Consider the following 22,538-nt stretch of genomic DNA (forward strand, 5'->3'; position numbering starts at 1 on the left):
ATGGAAGCAGATGAAAATGAGAATACTCTACACTTCCTTTGCTCCAGTGTACGTAGCGTGTACATAGAGGAATTAAGCCCTTCAGCAACGCTTTCAAGAATGAAGCAATAATTGTGCTTCCCTGAGAACTACTCAACACACAGGCTGGACTCAATCTCATTCCCATGACCAGCCTGAGAATTACAGTCTACTTCTGACGCTTTAACTCAGAAGATCAATCGAGCGCTGACCTCTGCTTTACCCCTGTGGATCTGTGGAGAGTTATTAAGAGTGATTAGTTAGGAATTACCCCAAAGCAGTTTGCAATGATATTATTATTATTGTTCTGTCATGGCATAGACACACTGCACAGAACAACAGGAACAAGTTTCCAATGAAAAACTCATGCTGGAAACAACCCAGCTCAATGTACAGACATAGATTTGTTCCCATGACAAGCACCAGAGGGTTGGATCAAGACTTAGTCATGCTTAGAGTAGACCCTGTTCCATTCATTTCAATGGGTCTACAACTCTCATCATGACTTATGTCTGACCCTAACCCAATATAAGCTAGCAAATAGCCATCACAATAGGTCAATCAATGGGACTGAAGTTAGTCCAAACTTTCAAGTCCTGTTATGACAGGTCAAGTGTGCATGAAGATAGTCTCTAGATTACACAGCAACAACAATTTTATTATTCATGCCCTGCCCATCTGGCTGGGTTTCCCCAGCCACTCTGGGCGGCTTCCAGTAGAATATAAAAATATAATAATGTCAAACATTAAAAATTTCCCAATACAGGGCTGCTTTCAGGTGTCTTCTAAAAATTGTGTAGTTCATTATCTCCTTGACATCTGAAGGGAGGGTATTCCACAGTGCGGGTGCCACTTCCAAGAAGGCCCTCTGCCTGGTTCCCTGTAACTTCACTTCTCGCAGTGAGGGAACCGCCAGAAGACCCTCAGAGAAGGACCTCAGTGTCTGGGCTGAATGATGGGGATGGAGACGCTCCTTTAGGTATCCTGGGCCGAGGCCATTTAACTCCTCCAACCCCTGCATCTGACAATGTAACTGTCTGGAGTGAGATACAGCTTTTGGCCTCTCTCTAAACTTCGTCTCTCTTTACTATGTTTTATGTGTAGAGGTGGGCAAACCAGTTTTCCCCTGGACTGCTGCGGGGAACCTGGGAAACAAAGGACCTTTCCCTTTTACTTACTTTTAAATTAGGGCCTTGCAGTGACCGTGGTACCGAGAAGAGAGCAGGGAGCAGGTAGGTTTCTTCTGATGCTTACTGAGTAGTCAGTGCTTCCAGAACAATGTCCCCATGGAGTTGTAGTTCAACTAAGGGTCACTGCGATGCCCATGTCCCTTGGAAGTACTACAACTCCCAAGAGAAACTGCTTTGGAAGCTTTGACATGCTCCACTGCCTCGGCACCATCCAAATGTAAAAGTAAGTAAAAAATGGAAGTTACATAGGTGGTATGAATCTGAGTCAGTTAAGGTTTAGGGAGCTCAGAGGTCTTTTAAAAGCTCACCTCTCCTTTGAGCCAGGCTCAAGTGAATTCTCATGACAAGCCTAGTTATGTGACATTTCATGACTCTTTGTGGGGATATATTACACCGTGTTGTCACCAAAGCTACAAGAAAGGAAAGATTAGAGTGGAAAGTGAGGGGCTTCTTAACCATTCCCCCTCATGCTGTTTTCCACTGAAAAAAATCACCCCCTTCCCTTGCAAGTGGTTTTTATGTCCACTGTGAGGGGAAAGACAAGAAGTGGAAGGTAAAAGTAGCTGGGGAGGGGTGATTGTCAGTGGAAAACATGCATGAAGAGAAAAGGTTAAGAAGCTGATCTTCAAATTATTATTATTATTATTATTATTATTATTATTATTATTATTTACATAAGATCCTCTCCTCTCATGCAGATCTTCCATTTCAGAATGCAACTTCAACAGCTACATTCTGTAAAAACAGAACCCTCTTCAAAAGTATAACAAACTACACTCAAGTAACCCCTTCTTGCAGTGGAGGCTGTTGCATAAGGAGAGTGGGACACTGCCCCACTAAAAAAACAGTCATCCTTTGAAGTGTCCCCACATTTCTCCACATTTTGCAGTGCCATTCTGCAGACAGGTAATGTGTACAAAAATGCATGTGGTAAAGTGTGCATAAAATCTGTATATTGGTGGAATATGATAGTACAGTGGTACCTCGGCTTACAAACAGCTTGGGTTACAAACAGCTTGGGTTATAAACACCTAGGATTACAGACTCCGCTAACCTGGAAGCAGTACCTCACGTGAAGAAGAAGAAGAAGAAGAAGAAGAAGAAGAAGAAGAAGAAGAGTTTGGATTTGATATCCCGCCTTTCACTCCCTTTAAGGAGTCTCAAAGCGGCTAACATTCTCCTTTCCCTTCCTCCCCCACAACAAACACTCTGTGAGGTGAGTGGGGCTGAGAGACTTCAGAGAAGTGTGACTGGCCCAAGGTCACCCAGCAGCTGCATATGGAGGAGCGGGGACGCGAACCCGGTTCCCCAGATTACAAGACTACCGCTCTTAACCACTACACCACACTGGCTCTCAAGAACGTTGCCCCAGGATGAGAACAGAAATCATGCTCTGGTGGTGCTGTGGCAGCGGGAGGCCCCATTAGCTAAAGTGGAACCTCAGGTTAAGAACTGTTTCAGGTTAAGAACGGACCTTCAGAACGAATTAAGTTCGTAACCAGAGGTACCACTGTAATGATATTAATAATAGTAATATTAGTGACATGATAACAATGGTGGTGAAAAATAACGAAGCAAAACTGCATTATTAAGGAAAAATGCATTGCAAATATGTATGTATTAGGCAAAATGGCAGATAAAAATGTCTCTATTAGAAGAAATTTGCTCTAAAATGAAGCGTTTGGTGGCAGCTTTGACCACATGCACCTCTGATATGCATCATTTGTTGTGGTGGTGGCCAACCTTCAGCGTGGGCTAAAAGGGTTAGCCATCACATTTCCTGGATATTTCATTTGCTCATCCACATAATCTGGCATTTTGAGGTCTCCGCTTGGCCTGTTCATGTCTTAAAGTATAGTTGATATGAATGTTATTGTGCTTTCATAGGAGTCAGTGTGATATATGAAGTCTGGCTGCAGCAAAGAATGGCTCACTCTAGTCCGTATCCTGCTCTGTTCGGACATTTGATACCTTGCTGTGCAATTCTAACCATGCCTACTCCAGAAGTAAGCCCTACAGAAATTACTGGGGCTTACACACAGGTAAACAGGGTGAGGATTGCAGCCTTAATTGTGAATTCCTACTAAATTAGCATTTCCTTCTCTAAGAACAAACTTCTTACTATAATCTCAGGAGCTTTCAATGCTAGATGCTGAAATATGGCAACTTTTGCACTGTATGATGTGGCAAAAAAGAAATGAAAAAGCAGGCGAGTGCTGGTGGTGGAAGAGTCATTGCTATGGTGATTAGCAGCTCTTGCAGAGGCAAACTCTCTTGGGTATAATGTCATCTTCATTGCTGGAGTTGGACATTTTTCTGTACGATGATGAGTAATCACCCAGGACCTCAATGCAAACCTAGAATGTGTCTCACTGTAGAGCTAGTTAAGCATGAGGATGTTATTTGGCAACGTGGCAGATTCATATTATCATATAAAATTATTGTGCAATCACAGGGACCATGTGAGAATCTCAGATTTCTTTCTTTGAAGAAGAGAAAGGGTCTGATCAGTCTTGCAGTGCAATCCTATGTATGTGTACTTAGACACATGCCCCACTGTGTTCAATGACGATTATTCCCAGGTCTAACTAAACAAACTAAACAAACAAAATATGTCAAGGGTGTAGGAATCCCCCCCAATAAATGAATGGTGTCCATTTAATATTTACTGTTTTAATTATTTGTATATACTTGTATAAATATGTTTTGAATTTATTTATAAAGATAAAACTGGAAATAATACTATTACCAACACTATTATCAAGACATGGAAGCACAACTACCTTTTCTTTTTTGTAGGATGCAAACAGACTTCACTTTCACAAAGTGAAAGTGGATGGGCAGATAAGCCTATTGAAGCCTATTGAAAATGGAGACATTTGCAGTTCAAAACACAAAGGTCTAGGCTGGATATGGATTATAATCCCCCACCACCCCGAGAATTGAAGCTGGTTGGAAGAGGGAGCCCTGTGCGTGGTGTGTTCATCTCTCTTTCATCCCTGGCAAACAGATTTTGCAGCTTTTTCTATTCTTTGTTTCTAAAACCTGCAGATCCTGTTTTTAAGGATCTACCATATCTCAGTGGTAGAGCATATACCGTATTTTTCGCTCTATAAAATGCACCAGACCACAAGACACACCTAGTTTTTGGAGGAGGAAAACAAGAAAAAAAATATTCTGAATCTCAGAAGCCAGAACAGCAAGAGGGATCGCTGCACAGTGAAAGCAGCGATCCCTCTTGCTGTTCTGGCTTCTGAGATAGCTGCACAGCCTGCATTCGCTCCATAAGACACACACACACATTTCCCCTTACTTTTTAGGAGGGAAAAAGTGAGTCTTATAGAGCAAAAAATACGGTACTTTGCATGCAAAATCTCTCAGGTTCAATCCCTTACGTCTTCAGGGATATATCATCATCATCATTATTTGCAGTTGGGGGAAATTACTGGTACTTTCAGAAACCCTGGAGAGCCATTGCCTGTTGGTTTGGAAAATGCTAAGCTAGATGGATCAAGTGGCTGACTCACTATAAATCACTTTCCTATATTCCTTCCAACATCCAACAACAGATGATAATGAGTAAAAACATATACATGCATATGCAAGGGCAAACTATCTGAAGTATCATACCATCAGAATCAAGCCTCTGACTCAAATCACTTTCTGCCCTCTGAAAATCTGTCCCCCAGCCCCAGAAATAATCGAAAACAAAAACATACTACTCAAGTATTCCTTTTTTTTTTTTTAAAGCAATTTATTGGGTTTTACAATAAAAATAAACATAATAAACAATATAACATTTGTCTTAACATAGTTTCACCTTTTCTTTGGACTTCCTCACATCTCCCGCTCCCACTTTCATCGTTATAACATTTTGTCAGCAATTTATCATCTTATTTAGATTCTTATATCCCTTCTATGTTTCATAATCTTATAGTTCTCGAAAGGAGTTAAATTTTCACAGTCTTACTTATTTTCTTAAAAAAACTTCTAAGTTTAGTGGTGCTCAGTTATTTTGGTCTAGCATCTTATTTAGCATTCGCTCAAATTACAATGTTTTTGTAAATAATTCTTAAATTTCTTCCAATCCTCCTCAATCCTCTCTTCTCCCAGGTCACGAATTCTGCCGGTCATTTCAGCCAGTTCCATGTAGTCTATCAGTTGCATCTGCCATTCTTCCAGTGTGGGTAGATCTTGAGTTTTCCAGTATTTTGCGAGAAGTATCCTTGCTGCTGTTGTTGCATACATAAAAAATGTCTGGTCCTTCTTTTCCACCCCTTGGCCGACAATACCCAAAAGGAAAGCCTCTGGTTTCTTAATGAAGGTATATTTAAATACCTTTTTCAATTCATTATAAATCATTTCCCAGAACGCCTTCACTTTAGGGCAAGTCCACCAGAGGTGGAAGAACGTTCCCTCACACTCTTTACATTTCCAACACTTATTATCAGACAGGTGGTAAATTTTTGCAAGTTTGACTGGGGTCATATACCATCTATAAATCATTTTCATTACATTTTCTTTCAAAGCGTTACATGCAGTAAATTTCAATCCATTACTCCACAACCTTTCCCAGTCCTCAAACATGATGTTATACCCAATGTCCTGTGCCCACCTTATCATAGCCGATTTAACCGTTTCATCTTGTGTATTCCATTTCAACAGCAAGTTATACATCCTTGAAAGTACCTTAATCTTAGGTTCTAACAATTCTGTTTCTAGTTTCGATTTCTCCACCTGGAACCCTAGTTTCTTATCATTTTTAAAAACTTCTTTAATCTGAGCGTAATGTAACCAATCTCGCACTTTGTCTTTCATTTTCTCCAAACTCTGCAATTTCCAATTATCTCCATCCTTTTCTAGTATTTCCCAATATTTTGGCCATTTAGCCTCCATATTGGGTCTTTTTCGGGCCTTAGCTTCCAGAGGTGAAAGCCACCTTGGTGTTTTATTTTCCAGCAAGTCTTTATATTTTGTCCAGACATTAAACAGTGATTTTCTGACAATATGGTTCTTGAAGGCCTTATTTGCTTTAACCTTGTCATACCATAAATATGCATGCCATCCAAAAGTATTGTTAAACCCTTCCAGATCTAACACATCAGTGTCTTCAAGAAGTAGCCAGTCTTTTAGCCAGCAGAACGCTGCGGCTTCATAATACAGCTTTAGGTCTGGCAGGGCAAAGCCCCCTCTTTGTTTTGCGTCAGTTAGTATCTTAAACTTAATTCTGGGCTTTTTGCCCTGCCAGACAAACTTAGAAATATCTCTCTGCCACTTCTGAAAGCACTCCTTTTTGTCCAAAACCTGAAGTGTTTGAAATAAAAACAACATCCTTGGCAATACATTCATCTTGATAGCAGCAATTCGGCCTAACAAAGAAAGTTTCAATTTTGACCAACTGTCTAAGTCTCTCTTAATTTCTGTCCAACATTTTTCATAATTGTCCTTAAATAGACTTAGATTTTTTGCTGTTATGTTTACCCCTAGGTATTTTACTTTCTTAACCACATTAAGTTCCGTCTCATTCTGAAACCGTTCTGACTCTGTATCAGTCAAATTTTTCCCCAAGACCTTAGTTTTCTGTTTATTTAATTTAAACCCAGCCACCCGACCAAAGTCATTAATCAGTTGTAATACTCTTTTCGTACTAGGCTCTGGCTTCTGCAGGGTCAAAACCAGGTCATCTGCAAAGGCTTTTAATTTGTATTGTTTCTGTCCGACCCAAGTATTCCAACACTTGGCCGTCTTGAGAATAGATTTAAAAACACCCTACCCAATAAACATTGGGTATATGGTTATAATGGGACGCAGGTGGCGCTGTGGGTAAAACCTCAGCGCCTAGGACTTGCCGATCGCATGGTCGGCGGTTCGAATCCCCGCGGCGGGGTGAGCTCGCGTCTTTCGGTCCCAGCTCCTGCCCACCTAGCAGTTCGAAAGCACCCCTAAGTGCAAGTAGATGAATAGGTACCGCCTTATAGCGGGAAGGTAAACAGCGTTTCCGTGTGCTGCGCTGGTGCTGGCTCACCAGAGCAGCTTCGTCACGCTGGCCACGTGACCCAGAAGTGTCTTCGGACAGCGCTGGCCCCCGGCCTCTTAAGTGAGATGGGCACACAACCCTAGAGTTGGTCACGACTGGCCCGTACGGGCAGGGGTACCTTTACCTTTACCTTTATATGGTTATAATGTGAGATTCAGCAACTTGCCTATATATCCACTTTTGCTTGGTAATTTTTTCATCCAGGCTGTAAAAAAAAAATGTTTTATAGCATTGGGCCAATGCAGTTTTATGGTAAGAAGTTGGAATGGTCTTTCTATTCAGAAGAAATCTGTGAGTATTTACTAGTAATGCAGTTTATAGGATTGTCAGAGGAGTGCCATTAAAGCTGGATAACTGCAGAATGCAAGATGCTTTTCGGGGAGGTTTCATATCCTGGAGCCGTTATAGGATTAGCATAAATTACCGCTGTTTGCTAGGCTGTCAGCATGAGAACAAAACATCAGGTGGAAACTACGTGTTTAGGAAGAGGATGCAAAATAAGCAGCTGCCACTAGGGATGGGCAGATAAGCCTATTTCCCTTCTGAGTCATAAGTCTGTCTTGTCCCAGGTTTTGCACACACAAAATTAGCACAGGCATTGCATGCATTTTGTACTCGTTTTGTACACATTCTTCCTCTACAATATCAAATGTATTTCCAATGTATTTCCCCCTAAAATATGTATCTTGGTGTGCATTATTATTTTTTTAACCAAGAGTGCATTGCAGTAATTGGAGAAACACATAATCAAGCACATAATCAGAGCACGGCAGGCACTCCTGTCTTCCACTGCCTCCCGCAGTTTGGTCAAACTCATGCTGGTAGCTTTGAGAACACTGTCCAACCATCTCGTCCTCTGTCGTCCCCTTCTCCTTGTGCCCTCCATCTTTCCCAGCATCAGGGTCTTTTCCAGGGAGTCTTCTCTTCTCATGAGGTGGCCAAAGTACTGGAGCCTCAGCTTCACGATCTGTCCTTCCAGTGAGCACTCAGGACTGATTTCCTTAAGAATGGATGCATTTGATCTTCTTGCAGTCCATGGGACTCTCAAGTAAGTAGGCATGTATATATATATATCTGCATATAAGTCTGGGAGTGGCAAATTAGGCCAGTTTTCTTCAAAATGCATAGCCAGCAGGGGCATCTGCGTCATGCTGGCCCATATCTTCCCTATTACTATTTATCTTAACTTTCACAGGCAGTGGCTTTAGTCTCCAAGTTCACAAACAGAGGACTTTCCCAGCCTTTCTGCCCAAGATCTTTTCAACAGGAAATGCTACACCTTGTGCATGCAAAACACTCTACTGCCATATGTGCTCTAGAATTCAGAGTCTGGAGTCCCTTCAAACAAATTGTGCTTTTTGCAGAACAGAAAGCAGAATACCAGATTTCAGGGCAAAATGCTCCTGTACTTTCTGCTGGCGGGCTTCCCATAAAAGTGGCTCTTTCAACACATGCACATTAGAAGAGAACACATGAACACTTGCTGGATTAAACCAAAGGTTTGTCTAGTTCAGCATCCTGTTCTCACAACAGCCAGATGCCAATGAGAAGACCACCTGCAGTACATGAGGGCAATAGTACTTTCCCCACTTGTGGTCTTCAGCAACTTCAGAAGCATACTGTCTGCAATACTAGAGGTAGCAGACAGCTATCATCAGGGATGGATTAAATCTGTCCATTTCCATTCTCTCTGTGTCTCATTTTCTCACTTGTTTGGTGACCCCTATTTCCCTTCACAGAGCTACGTTTCTCAGAGTGGTTAAACTATCGTTCCCCCTTCCTAGGGAACTCTGGGAATTGTAGCTCTGTGAGGGGAAATAGGGCTTTTCTAGCAACTCTTGACACCCACAGCAATTTACAGTTCTCAGAATTGTTTGGGGGAAGCCATGACTGTGTAAAGTGGGGTGATACTGCTTTAAATGTATAGTGCAAAATTGGGCCTTGGTTAGGAGAAAAGTGGGAAGAGATATGGGTAGAGGTGGCATGTTTAATAGGTACCCAAATAGTATTTTAAAACTGACGAGGAAAGGAAAAAGGACATTAGCAGGCTCATTCAACTGACCAAAGAGGAGACACATGGCAGGAGTTGAAACTAGGAAGCTGGAGGCTGAAGAAGGCAAGTAAAGCAGGTAAGTTTGTTTATTATTATTAATCATGATGTGAAACCAATTTTGCAGCATGGGCAGCCTCAGATGTTTTTCATTCTTTGCCTCCATTTCCACACTTGTACTTTAACACTAACTGTTCCGCGTGAGGAGGATTTCAGGACGAAGTTATGGGACATGAAATGATTGGAAATGAAGCCTAATATCTGCCCGGAGACCTTTGCAGGTGCAAACAGCATGGAAAACGAGATGGCGTATAACCATCATTGAGCACAAATAACCATGACTGGCTAATTTAAAAGGTGTCTGGAGGGGCCCTCAACTGTTCCACAAGAGTTGCACGTTTTATCCTTTCCTGCCTCCCCAATGATCTGTTGATTTTATCACAGGGCAGCAAGCTTACAGTGCAACAAGTTGCATAGGTACATACTTGGATCCAAGACTGTATTTTTTAATCTATGAAGGAATATTTTTCTCCAATGAAAAAGAATGTTGTTCCCCCCTCCCCAAGCCAAACAGAGGCTAGGGGTGGAATATTGCAACCTGAAGTTATTTCATTGTGATTCCTGGAATTCCAGCTTTTTGCCAAATCACGATTGCCTGCAGCAGTAGCTGTGCTTTCAAATGGAAAAGGTTTTCTCCCCCCCTCATGTCCCCATCTCCAGCTACTGTATGAACATCTGTGATATATAACACTCACCTCTTTTTATATGGGAGCCCTTGGGATTGCAACTGGTTTATAGTCCTAGGAAATCCCAGCTCAGACGATGTCAGGAATTAATGTGCTCATAAAATTCCACCTTAAAACTAATTGAATGTGTCTGCGGCCAAGTCTTTCGCCCAGAGAAGCTCCGCTAAATGGTGACACATTGCATTTGGAGCTAGATATTCCACATCTGGAATCCAAATGTTTGACGTGATGCTAAAAAAAAAAAAAAAAGCCAGCACAACAAACCAGCAGGACACTTTGCAGCCAGAAACACAAGCAACATGGACCTCGCTCTCCTCTGCATGGTCCTGCCGCTGCTCACGGTGGCCTGGGGCCAATACATGGACTATTATGACCCGTATAGTGACTACAGGGGCAGCGACGGATGGGTCAATGTGTACCGGCAGGGTTTCAATTTCCAGTGTCCTCATGGACAAGTGATAGTGGCCGTGAGGAGTACTTTCAGCAAAAAGGAAGGCTCTGACAGACTGTGGAACTATGCCTGCATGCCTACCCCTCACACCTTGGGAGAGCCCTCAGAGTGCTGGTGGGAAGAGATCAACAGAGCTGGACTGGAATGGTAGGACACCAAGCTTAAACTTTCTTGAGGAGCTGCCATTGTGTGTGTTTGTGTGAGAGAGTATGTGTGCGTGGAACCCATGTTGCTCAGTGCCAGGCTGATGCGATGGTTAACAGATAGCAATGCATGTGGCACTAAAACAAATTAATTAAGGAATTAACGCTCTGCTTAAGCCAGTGTGAACAATCCAACAAGCTGCAGTGATGATTCTGCTATGTATTTCCATAGATGAGGCAGTCGCAACTTCATTTATTTATTGGATTTATAGCCCACCTTTACTCCAAGGAGCTCCAGGTGGCATTTTTGGCTCTTCCCATCCCCATATAACCCTCATAACAACCCCGTGAGGCGGGTTAAGCTGAAAGGCAGTGACTGGACCAAGGTCACCCAGCGAACTTCATGGCTGAGCGGGGATTGGAACCCTGGCAGTGGTGGCAAACCTATGGCGCGTGTGGCACGTGTGCCAGAGTGGGCACTCAGAGCCCTCTCTGTGGGCACGCATGCCATCGGTCCATCCGCGCCGTTGCTGGGGGCTGGCAAAGTGGGCAGCTGTCCCCCCCAGACCACTGTGGGCAGGAAACTCTCGCTAGAGTTCCTCGGGCTCCCCATGCCACTGCAAGCTGGAAATGGGTTATTTGTTGCTTGTGCGAGCTGGAGATTGTCTGTGGTGATTGGGCGGGAGATTATTCCCTGTTGTCGATTGGCTTCCTTGTGTTAGTTTGGTGGCTGCCTTTTGGCATTCCCCTCAAAAAAGCTCAACAAGCCTGGACAAACACACACACACACACACACACGCACACCGCAACAGCTAAACAACTCATGGCACTTATTTCTCACAAAGTTCCAACACTAAGTGGGTTTTGGGTTGGGGTTTGGGCACTCGGTCTCTAAAAGTTTCACCACCCCTGTCCTGGTCCAACGCTCTAATCACAACACCACAATGGCTCCCATTCGTTTTGTTCCATTCCTTGCTTTCTCCACATTGTGAATGCTCCTTGATTTGTCTCCCTCCTTGTCTTGCAAGCATTGTACTTTTGTCCACCGGTTCAGCAACATTGGCTGGAGTTAGATGGATAATAGTTCTTGTTGTTGTTTGTAATGAGAAGAATTTTTGCTTGGCATGGCTATCATATTCTGTTCTAGCGAAGCAGATTTTAACAGCGCCAGGAAACCTTGCAAAATCTATTTGACTAGAGAAATATTCCATGTGGAGCGGGAGGGGGGAGAGCAATGAACGTACATGAGCAATGATAGCTCTATTAGAATATGTTCAGCTCTCTGAAGAAAGTGCTGTTGATCTCCCGCCAACATTTTAATGATTTGAGAGATCTGCCCAGTGCTGGATGAATTTTGCAACGAAAGACTCCTGTTCCTGTTCAGTTAAGAATGATTAAAAGTCCTATCTACCACCTCAAAAGATAGGGAGGGGATATTTTATGTAGTCCAAGTTCTCAGTTTCTCTTCATATTATGTGTGCAGAACATTCTGTCACACATACTCACTGTGCACTAAATATTTCTAGGCAGAATATATCTAAACATGTCTTCTAATGGTTCGGTGTTAAATGCACTGCCTCATTTCCTTGCTTATGATTCAATACATATATATTTGTATATATATATGTATATATATATATGTATATATATGTAAACTATAGACGGAAGAATTATCTTGTCCTTTGACTTGTGGTCAAGTAATCTCACCCCATTCTCCCATTAGTAAGTTCTTCTTACTAAGGTGTTAAGTTGGTTGCAAGGTTCTTCACAATCTCAGTTTTACGTTACTGCCTTTAAAAATGGTGTTTGTACTAAAACGACACCACAACTTTTCCTCAATATCCTAAGACCAAAAAAGAATACTGAACAAGAGGGCATAATCTCTCACCACCCCACCTCCCCTAGGAGACTTTGGCACTTTGTGTTAAACATGAAAATGTTAATTAAACTCAACAAAACATTTTCACATCTTTTAACTGTATTGCTCATCATTGCATATATTTTTCTTCTTCACTTTGCTCACACAGAATGTGCTTATTTGGCACAGGGTAGGAGAGGGAGACCTGCCAGTTTCTTTGCTAAAAAAGAAAGGAAGAGATGGTCTGGAGTTGTGTCTTTAAAGGCGAAATGGAAATAAGAAAAAGCATCTAAATCTGGAAAAAATATGCATGTTAAGAAAGCATTAACACTGACCTCTTAACACTCTGGTTTGGAAATACAAATGACCATTTCCCCCCCATGTATGCAGAGATATTTTGCTATCGTTAGCTAATATTTTGCCTAGAAATGCTGATGGAGTCTATGAAATAAAACAGGCCTAGATGACTCATCATACCAAAGGATGTACATTTATTTCCCACCCTTTTCTTGAGGCCTGGGTTTAGGAAGTAATATATCTTTGTGCCATTTTATCCTCACAACAACCCTGTGAGGAAGGCTAGGCTTGTTGAATGGTCTCTTTAAATTTGAAGGTTCAATATTGTTCCACAAGATGTGTATGTCTTTAAGGCCCAGAGCAAATAACTTGATCCAGTTTTACAGCAGTGAAACAGTATAGCAGGTGCTGCTAAGTTGTGTTAATTAAGCTGTGTCAGCAATTGGGTATAGTATATAAAGAGCAGCACCTAGCTCTCTCAGTACCCTGGGGGATGGGTCGATGGTTTGGTCATGCTTCTTGATGTATTTAGTGTAAAAGGAGTTTTTGTTTTTGTTATTAAAACCTTGTTATTTTTGAGTTCCTTGTAATGCGTGGTCTCCCCAGCAAGCTTTCTGCAGCGCAAATAAACTGCAAATAGCCACCAAGGCTAGGCTAAGAAAGAGCTGGGACAGCTTCATGAGCCTGAGTTCTCCCACTTGCTAACCTAGCTCTCCCTCTACTCCACCACACTTTCCCTGTGACTTTGGCCACAGATGACGATGATTTTGGTAATGCTGCTAAAAATGGCAAAGGCAGTTTTACTAGTGATGACAGCGGTACACAAGAGTGTGTAGCCACAAGCAGTAACAGGTCTGCCGTACTGCCTTCTACTCTTTTAAAAAGCATTGCTTGCTTCTACCTATGCAGCTGGCGATAACATAAGATGTTCCAGCACACCATCATAAAATTAGGTCGCATCCACTCCAGACGTTTAAAGCACATGGCTTCCCCAAGAGAATCCTGAGAACTGCAGTTTCTGAAGGAAGCTGGGAACTGGGGACACACACCCTGCACAAAAGTAGTTGTAGGGGTGAGGAGAAAGGGCTTGGCACTGAGGAAGGCTAGTATGGGGCAAGGAGTGCTGGAGCCTGGGCAAACTCATTACACACTGGAGAAGGAATGCAGCTCATTGGTAAGCAAAAGGTCCCAGGCATTTTCAGGTAGAGCTAGGGATTGTCCCTTGACTGAAACCCTAGCAAGCCTCTGTGATTCTAGGCTGTACTGGACCAGATTGACCGATGGGTCTTCAGGAATGTAAGACAGCTTCCTTTGGTCTTTGAAAACTGTTATAAGAAAAAAAACCCTGCTCCCTTTCCCTTATGGGGTATTCTGGAGCCCGTATAGAGTCCTTAAGTGGGTTCCCCATTGGTAGGAGAAAATAACAGAGGCCAACCAGAGTATACTGAGAAGCAAAGTGGCTAGTAAGCCTGGTCTTTATTAAAGGAACTGTTGCAACAGGGTCCCCACTCACCACATGCAGGAGGGAGGAGAACAATGGTGCACAAGCCCTTATATAAACTTTTGAAATTGCCCACCCTGTACCCCAAGACCACCCCCCAAAACATCACAGAAGGAGGCAGTCTACAGCAGAAGTCCTGTTTGCCAGGATACCTGATAATGGTCACTAATTGCATTACCCAGGCAGTCTGGCCATTCTTTTGTGATGGTTAATACTTTAGTTCCTGAATCCAGGTCACAGGCTCACCCTATTCATACACAAATACGCCCTTAAGACAGGATTTGCAAGCAAAAAGACAATGGGAAGGCTTTCCTCATTTGCCTCCCTTACTACAGAGGAATATTTGAGGTCATTGGGAGAGTCAAAATGGCTTCAGGATTGCTCTCCCATACTATTGCAGACACGTTTCATATATTTAGATATGTGTGCATTTATAAATATTTATTCTATATCTGAGAACTTAATTTTTTTTTAACAAAACCATATCCAAATGCAACTATCTTCGTTCACCCCTTTTTGCTGACAAAGTCGAAAGTGAGTGTAAGGGGAAAATGACTGGTTAACAATTCAAGGCTATAGAGCCATTTGAGGTCATGTTCCTTCGGAATGTCTAGCTTTACTTATCCAAGCTGAAACTGAAATCCTTATGTGGAAGTTTTACCTAGTCTTAGCACCTCACCCCACCCTCCACCTTTGTACCATTTAATGATTTAAAAAACAAAACAAAAAACTTCCTTGATGGCAGCACTGGTGACTGTGAAGTGATAGATGAAGCCATTAGCCCCAACTACTATTTGATGGTGATATGACACAGTAACCGTATCAGCGCTTGAGAAAGAAAAGCACATGAAACAATCATCTTGAAAGACTGCATGGCTTTTATGGTAATAGCTGAGCATAGCAGCCCTAGTTTATCGGCCGTTTTGAAAAACAGAACACAGGGATTTCTGTGAAATAGTGCCAGCGAAATAACTGCCACACAGTGGTGGCACTATTAGAAGTGCTAATAGATTTGGTTTCCATGACAGGCAAATAGATCTTTAAAAAGCACTTATTCCTAGTCTACAGCAGCATTTCACTTTTGGAAGAATTTACACCTTTGCCAGCAGCCCCTAGAGACTGCAGATAATTTTCTTAGTGCATGTATGGTAGACTATCACAAGGGAAGGAGAATCATCATTATTAACTATTACTACATTATTGATTCTGCTGATTTATAAACTATTTCATAGCTACAAGCTATCCAAGCGATGTACAATAAGTTAAAATGAAATACAAAAGATAGACTGCAAAGACAAAACTGTTTATAAGATATGCAGTTAGCAATCCATAAAACAAATAGCTTATGGGAAAGCCTTCTTAAACAAAAATATATTTAAACTTCAAGGCACCAGGAGCTTGTCTGATTTCATCTGGTAATTGACTCTGGAGGGTTGGTTTCTGGTACAAACTAAGAGGAACCTTGTGGCATGCACAGCAGTGCCCTATCTGAGGAGCACAGTTTTTGGGCAGGCATATATGAGGGAAGTGGGGAAAAGACTTGGCCTGGTTCAGCTACAGGTATGAGACCATTTGAAAAAGTTAAGCTTCAAGGGCTGGCACTGTTGGGGAGTCACCAATGTCCTGTGTACTCTGGAGGGTGGGCCCACCGTCTTCCCATCACAAAATGTCAGCAGCAACCACCAAAGCCTGGTAGTCCTTTCAGGGCTGGGCAAAGGGAAGCCAGGGATAGAGTCTGGGTTGCTTCTCCATATTTTGCAATGACGTTTGCTAGCAAAGAAGTGTGCATATAAATGCATAGGTTAGTGAGAATATCATACAAAAATGCAGTACATATGGGGAAATTGCTTTACAAAAATGTGTTCATGAGGCAAATTTGCACTATAAATATTGGAATATTAGGATAAATTTGCACTAAAGTATTGATGAAGTTTCATGAGGACTTTTTAAAAAATTGCAAACTGATGTGGAAAACTGAACAACATGGGTTGCACGTCACCCCAGTCTCTGAGTGGTGCAAGAGTCCAGGGGTTCCAAGCACTCACCTAGGGTTCCATTTCCTTGGAAAGAGAGATAGCGGAGACTGTGGTGTCTTTAGGATATGTGATTTATTTACACAAATATACAACCTGAGACTAAGATGGAGGGGCTCACAGCATTTACACTTTCTGATATTCACAGCCTTGGAATCAAACGGAAATCAAGCACGTCTCTCACTCTCTGGCTTCTACCTGCTTCTAGATGAAGCCCCAGGACTCTCGCTATTGCCCTTCTAAGTAGCAGTCAGGTGAGGAGAGGGAAAGGCTCGCTCATTTGCCCAGAGGGCACCATCACTTCTTTTGCTACATTAATGGTGGTCCTTAGGTAACAACTATGCCCATTCTCTCACACAAAAACTTGCCTGACTAACTCTGCAAACTCACAACAATAATATTGGAAAATTAGGAACCGAGAAATACCAAAATAGTCATATTTGCTCATCCCTAGTTGCTAGATTCCAGTACTCTGCAAGAAAGTGTTTACAGGCATGTTTACAACAACAACAACAACAACAACAACAACAACAACAACAACAACACTGCTACTACTAGTAGTACAACTTATTTTCATTATCATTTTTCTCTTCAGGTATCAAACATGCTCAAATAATGGGTTGGTGGCAGGATTCCAGAGCCAATATTTTCCATCGGTGCTTGATCGAGAGTGGCAATTCTATTGCTGCCGCTACAGCCGGAGATGTCCATATTCATGTTGGTGAGTTTACAAAAGTGCACTGAATTTTTAATGCATTGAGAACATTTCTTTAAAAAACCCCAAGATCATTCCCTTAAACTATAAAAGCAATAAAACCTTTCCAGAGATGTACAATTAATATTTTGTAAATGATTGTGTAAATGATTCCTCAGAGAAAGCCTTCTTAAATAAAAATGCCTTCAGTAGATACCTAAGCATCAAATACTATGTGCCTGTCCGATTTCAGTTGGTTGACCCCAGAGGGCTAGAACTGTAATACAAAAAAAACCAGTTTCTAGTACAAACTGAGCTTTAATATAGAACAAAACAGGGTAATTTGATGTATCACAAGCTGAGCAACTGGGTTGTTGATATAGCTGGATGATTTTTGTCTGTGCAGCTAAAATGAGCACTGGCAAATTGCTTCCTTAAATGGACTGACCAAAGGTGATTCAAAGTATCATAGACAAACAGAACTACAGAGGAAGTGAAGTTTTCAATTAGATGTGCACAAGATGTTTACTTGCCTTTTAGTGGGCCAGCTGCTGACCTACATGCAACAACAATGCATACAAGTCCAGAATAAAAATTGCCTTGCAGATAGAAGGGAAAGTAATCTTGGATTTCCCTTCATAAAATCTTCAAACATCCTTCCAAGTGTCGGCTGATGTTCTGCACCTGCGCGTGAAGCAACAGCCCTGCTAAAAGTCTGCCTTGTGAAGGAGGTGCTCTCTGCTTTACTAGCGAAGGTCATCATTTAGGCCTTTGCTTACATTTATGAAGGAACTGGTTTTGTGCCTCAGTGGGACAAGTCACACTACTGTATCATTCAATTCAGTTGTAATCTTGGAGCATCGATTTGCCATGTCAATTGAAGGCTCTTGCCTGGCAGCTTCAGATGCTGTTCGTATGTGAAGCCCCACCTCCCTGCTTCTGCCATCCTCATGAGTGTGTGCTTAGGTATCCATCTCTATCTATACACATGAGAACATAAGCAGAGCCTGCTAGATCAGGGCCAATGGCCCATTAGTCCAGCATCCCTTTCTCACAGAGGCCAACAAGATGCCTGTAGGAAACCTGTAAGCATGAGCTGAGTGCAACAATATGTTCTCTATTTCTGATTCCCGATCAATGGTGTTGTCCAATCCACTTTTTAAAGCCATCCAAGTTGGTGGCTGTCACTACTAGCAAATTCCATAGTTTAACTATGCAGTGTGTGAAGAACTATGTTCTTTATCTGTCCTGAACCTTCCGATGTTCAGCTTCATTGGACATCCATGAGTTCTAGTTTTATGGGAGTGGGAGAAAAATGTGTCCCTGTCCACTTTCTCCACCCCACACATCAGTTTATATACTTCTATCATCCCCTCCTTTGCTCACATTTTCTCTGAACTTAAAGAACTCCAAATATTGTAGCCATTCCTTATAGGAGAGTTGCTTCAACCCCTTGCTTGCCCTTTTCTGGGTCTTCTCCAGCTCCACAATGTCCTACACTGTGCACAGAATTTACCCCTAAGACTTTTCAGCAAAGATACATTTTATCATAAAATCTTGTTAAGTGTACCCTCCTCCTAGTATTTCCATTTTATAAACTAGATACAGTCGAACCTTGGTTGACGAACGCCTTGTGACGCCTTGTGCAGGAGCTTCCTGCAGCCAATTGGAAGCTGCGTCTTGGTTTCCGAACCTTTTGGAAGTCAAACGGACTTCCTTTACAGACTTTGTTCGACTCCCGAGGTACCACTGTACTCACTTTGTGTTTGAGCTGGCAGACTGGTCCAGCAACTTCTGTGTTCAATCAGGATTTGTGCAGAGTCCCCGAGTCCACATACTGACTATTACAGTACTGCGTCATTTTATGAAGCCAAGCAAACCTTGTGCTCAGAATCCTGTTGGTTGGTGTCTTAATGGTCTGACCTTGCCCACAAACAGCTATTTGCATTTCCTTGTTGTTATTATTATTATTATTATTATTATTACTATTACTATTATTATTCATTTAATTTGTATACCTCCTTTCATCCGTAGATCTCAGGGTGGTTCATCACAACATACCCTCTTTATGACACAAGTCTATGCTTTTGTTAAGCCCATGAAGTTCAGAGGAATTATTTGTACATCAATGTGCATAGGATTACAGCTTTAAAGTGTAATCTTATGCACCTCTACTCAGAAGCAAGCCCTGATGAAATCTATGGGACTTACTTGCAGACAACTGTTCCAGAAATCCAGCCTTCATTTACTAGGAACCTGTGAGATCTCATTAGTGTTGAACGTGGTTGTCTTGTTCTTTTATATGGGACAGTTTTATTACTCTATCAAAATATAATATTGGAAGGCAAAGTAAGGTATTTCCCTGGGAAAGGCTCTAGCAATCAGCTACATTTTATGGTTCTGTGATGAGAGGCCAGCTGTTCTATAACTTCCAGCGTTAGCCTGGAAGGAATAAAGAAGAAAGTTAAATAGAGAAGTAGCAAATTCTTTGCAGATGTCACTGTGATGTTGCATCTATCTGTAAATGTATATAAGTGGAGGGAGATCTCAATCCTCAGCTTGAAGCAGTCTGAAAGATAAACAGCATTTGGAATGCTGTTTATAATAATTTCCCTGCTCCAAGCAAGCAGGGCTGCCAAGGTCCAGAAAGGTTTGGCTGGTGCTACAGCTGCTCTCGCTCACCATTGCCTGTCCAAGCAATGACCACATTTACCAAGACCTTACAGAATTATGGACCCTAGCGGATACAACCGTTTCCTCTACACAGTTTGCCATTTGTTAAAGGCGTTGATGTTCATGGACTCTTTCACTGGCAATGTCAGTGTCCGGAAAATGGAGCAACTGCAGAATACAGCTGGTATCCCTAGAAGGGAATGGAGGAAGTCTCTTTTGCCCTTCTTCATGCCTCCTTCCAAGGAGAGAGCCTTGCTCAAAGGGTACTACCCTTCCCATGTTGCCCTCAACATGGCTTCTGGCCACTTCTGGTGATTTTCAACACAATGGCCCGGAAGGAGCCAATGTGCAGCTGGTCCCCAAGGGAGAGACTGTTCTCTTCTCCTCCTCCTCCTCCTTCTTCCCTCCTCCCGAGGAGAGCTGCCATGGTGCTGAAACTGCTGCAGGGCAAGGAGGAGGAATGACCACCTGCACCTTGGGGCCTCTTGTCTGCTGTGATGAGATGCCACCTCCTCAAATTTGCTGCCCCAAGCAAATGCCCTGTTTCCCATAAATACATCATTGCCTACCTGGGAATGCCTGGGATTGAACCTGGTTGGTTATTATGAGAATAGGGTGCTGGATGAGGTGGGCCATTGGTCTGATCCAGCAGGTTCCTAAGGACTTTCCATATGCAAAGCAGATGCTCTAGCACTGAGCTACAGCTCTTCCAAGGTTTCTTGTGCTTGAAGATGACACAGACATAGCAGGAAGCCTGAAAGGCAATTGTACATCTCCCTTCCTTCCTTCATCCATCTCTCTCTCTCTCAACAGCATTTCTATCTTTCACACATGCACACCACATGGCAAGAAAGAAACTTACATAGTACCATTGCTCTCTCTATCAGGCATGGGAGATAAGTTCCCTCTTAAGAATTTTGAGCCGTTCCAGAATTTCAGAGTCAGTTGTTCTTGTTTGTGTTTGTTAGAGAATGTTCTTCTATTACTGGCAATGTTTAGACAGTGCACTGAATGGTCTTTTGAGGGCGGGGGCGGAGGGGATGAGAAAAAAGAGCCAGGAAATGATCTGTAATTAAACCACATCTGCTATGTACATGACATAGTAAACTACTAAACAGAAAAACCAAGTTGTGGAATATATGTTTAATTATATAAAAAATAGGGCAATTTCAGTGTGTCTATAATCACCGAAAATAGCTAAGGGCTTGTAGACAAAGAGACTCCACTGAAGTAGAATAACCAAGTGAGACACTATGCTCTCCTCATTTCCATTCCTGACTCTGACACAGGCTTCTTGTGTGTACTTGGGCAAGTTGCCTAAACTTTCTATTTCCCTTAATCATTTGACCAAATGGTGCCTTGCGGACTACAACTCCCATCAGCCCCAGCCAACATGCAAAGGGTGAGAGGGGTCTCACAGGGGCTGAATTTTTGAGGATGCCCAGCAACCCTTAAAAAAGTAAAAGAGGAGGAAGAACGGCAAATCCAGGCCCAGTACAAAAGGTTACTCCCTGGGCCAGTCTCTAAGAATGCCCTGAGTAGCAGTAAGACACCTGTGTTTGATGAAGCATGAATGGGTACACCAACATGCTGCACAAATGCAGACATTGTTGTTGTTGTTTTATTTTGCCCATCTGACTAGGTTGCCATAGCGACTCTGCATGGCACATCACATGTCACACATCCAAAGCATTTTCTTTTCATTGAAGAAGCTAGCAAGAACTAGATGAAAAGTACTGAAGACAAGAACTGACCAAGACACAACACTCTCTCTCTCTTTACATTGCTTTAATTTATTTGTTTATTTGAAAAAAAAAATGTACTACCAATGTTAAGGTGAGGGTGGGAATCATGGCAGTGAGCAGCATAGTATCCATAACAGATTTACATCCATTTTTTAAAAATGTCACCCATCAGCTTAATATACCGACCATAGATGGATCAGGTGTGTTTCAAGCAGGTGCCTAAATGCCGGTACTGTAGGTGCCTTCCTGCTGTTCATTGGGAGAGCATTCCAAAGGCTGGTGCTACCACACTAAAGGCCCTGGACTTAGTAGACACAAAATGGACCTTAGGAGAAGACCTTGCTCCAACAGAACCATCTGCTTAATGCTACATTGAACACAGACCCTCTGTGTTTGTCAAGAGCAGACATGAAATCACAGGATACGGGGAAACTACCCGCACTTCAGTTCAAAGTGGGTGTGATATGCACTAGGTTAAGTTACATGTGTGAACAGGTTTTTCAGTGGGCTGACAAAAGCAAAAGTCATAACATTTGAAACATAACTGTTCTTACTTTTTCTAGAGAAGGCAAATAACTTGATTCCCCCCCACTCCTCCTGTTTAAAAGGTTGACAACAGAACACCCAGAACACTACGGGGAAGATATGGACATGATGATGTATACCTATGATCATTACATCCGTGGAGCAGCCACAACTTTCTCCGGTGTGGAAAGGTCAGATTCAGAAATTCTCTTGAAACCTGAACCTTTCCTATGCTGCAAAGAAATGGTTTGTTACATTGTAATATTCCCCCCAAAAAACAATGGTGTGGAAGGTACAACATAGAACAAGGGAGGTAGGGACTATGGACATGGAAGACACAAGTTCCATGATGATCCCTCTTCATGCATCCACTGAGCTGGAGACAGAGTGGCAGTCTAGCCCCTTACCCAATCAGAGCAGTATGGGACTTCTGTATCCCTCCCCCTTCTTATCCCTTAACCAATCAAAGCAATAGGGGACTTTCCGTACCCCAACCCCTTCAATGCTTGATTTGCTGATCCTCCTCAAGGAACCCTAAATGCAGGGGCGGAGGACTTCAGCTCAAGGGCTGATTGTA

At 42.4% G+C, this 22,538-nt stretch overlaps 1 protein-coding gene and 1 long non-coding RNA gene across 4 annotated transcripts in view; one reads left to right on the forward strand and one right to left on the reverse strand.

Annotated features, from left to right (window-relative positions):
• On the reverse strand, window positions 1–22,022 carry LOC308475647. 3 transcript variants are annotated; one of them, XR_013985337.1, is made up of 3 exons: window positions 20,261–22,022; window positions 19,230–19,460; window positions 1–251 (listed from the first exon to the last, which is right to left on the reverse strand). It is a non-coding gene; the product is annotated as an uncharacterized lncRNA (long non-coding RNA). The 3 variants fall into 3 exon arrangements; XR_013985338.1 differs by having other exon boundaries at window positions 5–251; window positions 20,554–22,022; XR_013985339.1 differs by lacking the exon at window positions 1–251 and adding an exon at window positions 17,011–17,092 and having other exon boundaries at window positions 20,554–22,022.
• DPT (dermatopontin) overlaps window positions 10,301–22,538 on the forward strand; it is a 15,451-nt gene continuing 3,213 nt past the window's right edge. Inside the window, exons 1-3 of the mRNA XM_081002787.1 lie at window positions 10,301–10,639; window positions 16,920–17,045; window positions 22,045–22,152. Of these exons, the coding sequence (XP_080858913.1) occupies window positions 10,341–10,639; window positions 16,920–17,045; window positions 22,045–22,152 (533 nt within the window). The 5' untranslated portion in view covers window positions 10,301–10,340. The remainder of the gene's footprint in view (window positions 10,640–16,919; window positions 17,046–22,044; window positions 22,153–22,538) is intronic.

The sequence above is a fragment of the Podarcis pityusensis genome (assembly GCF_964106645.2).
Source record: "Podarcis pityusensis genome assembly, chromosome: 4".
Taxonomy (NCBI): domain Eukaryota; kingdom Metazoa; phylum Chordata; class Lepidosauria; order Squamata; family Lacertidae; genus Podarcis; species Podarcis pityusensis.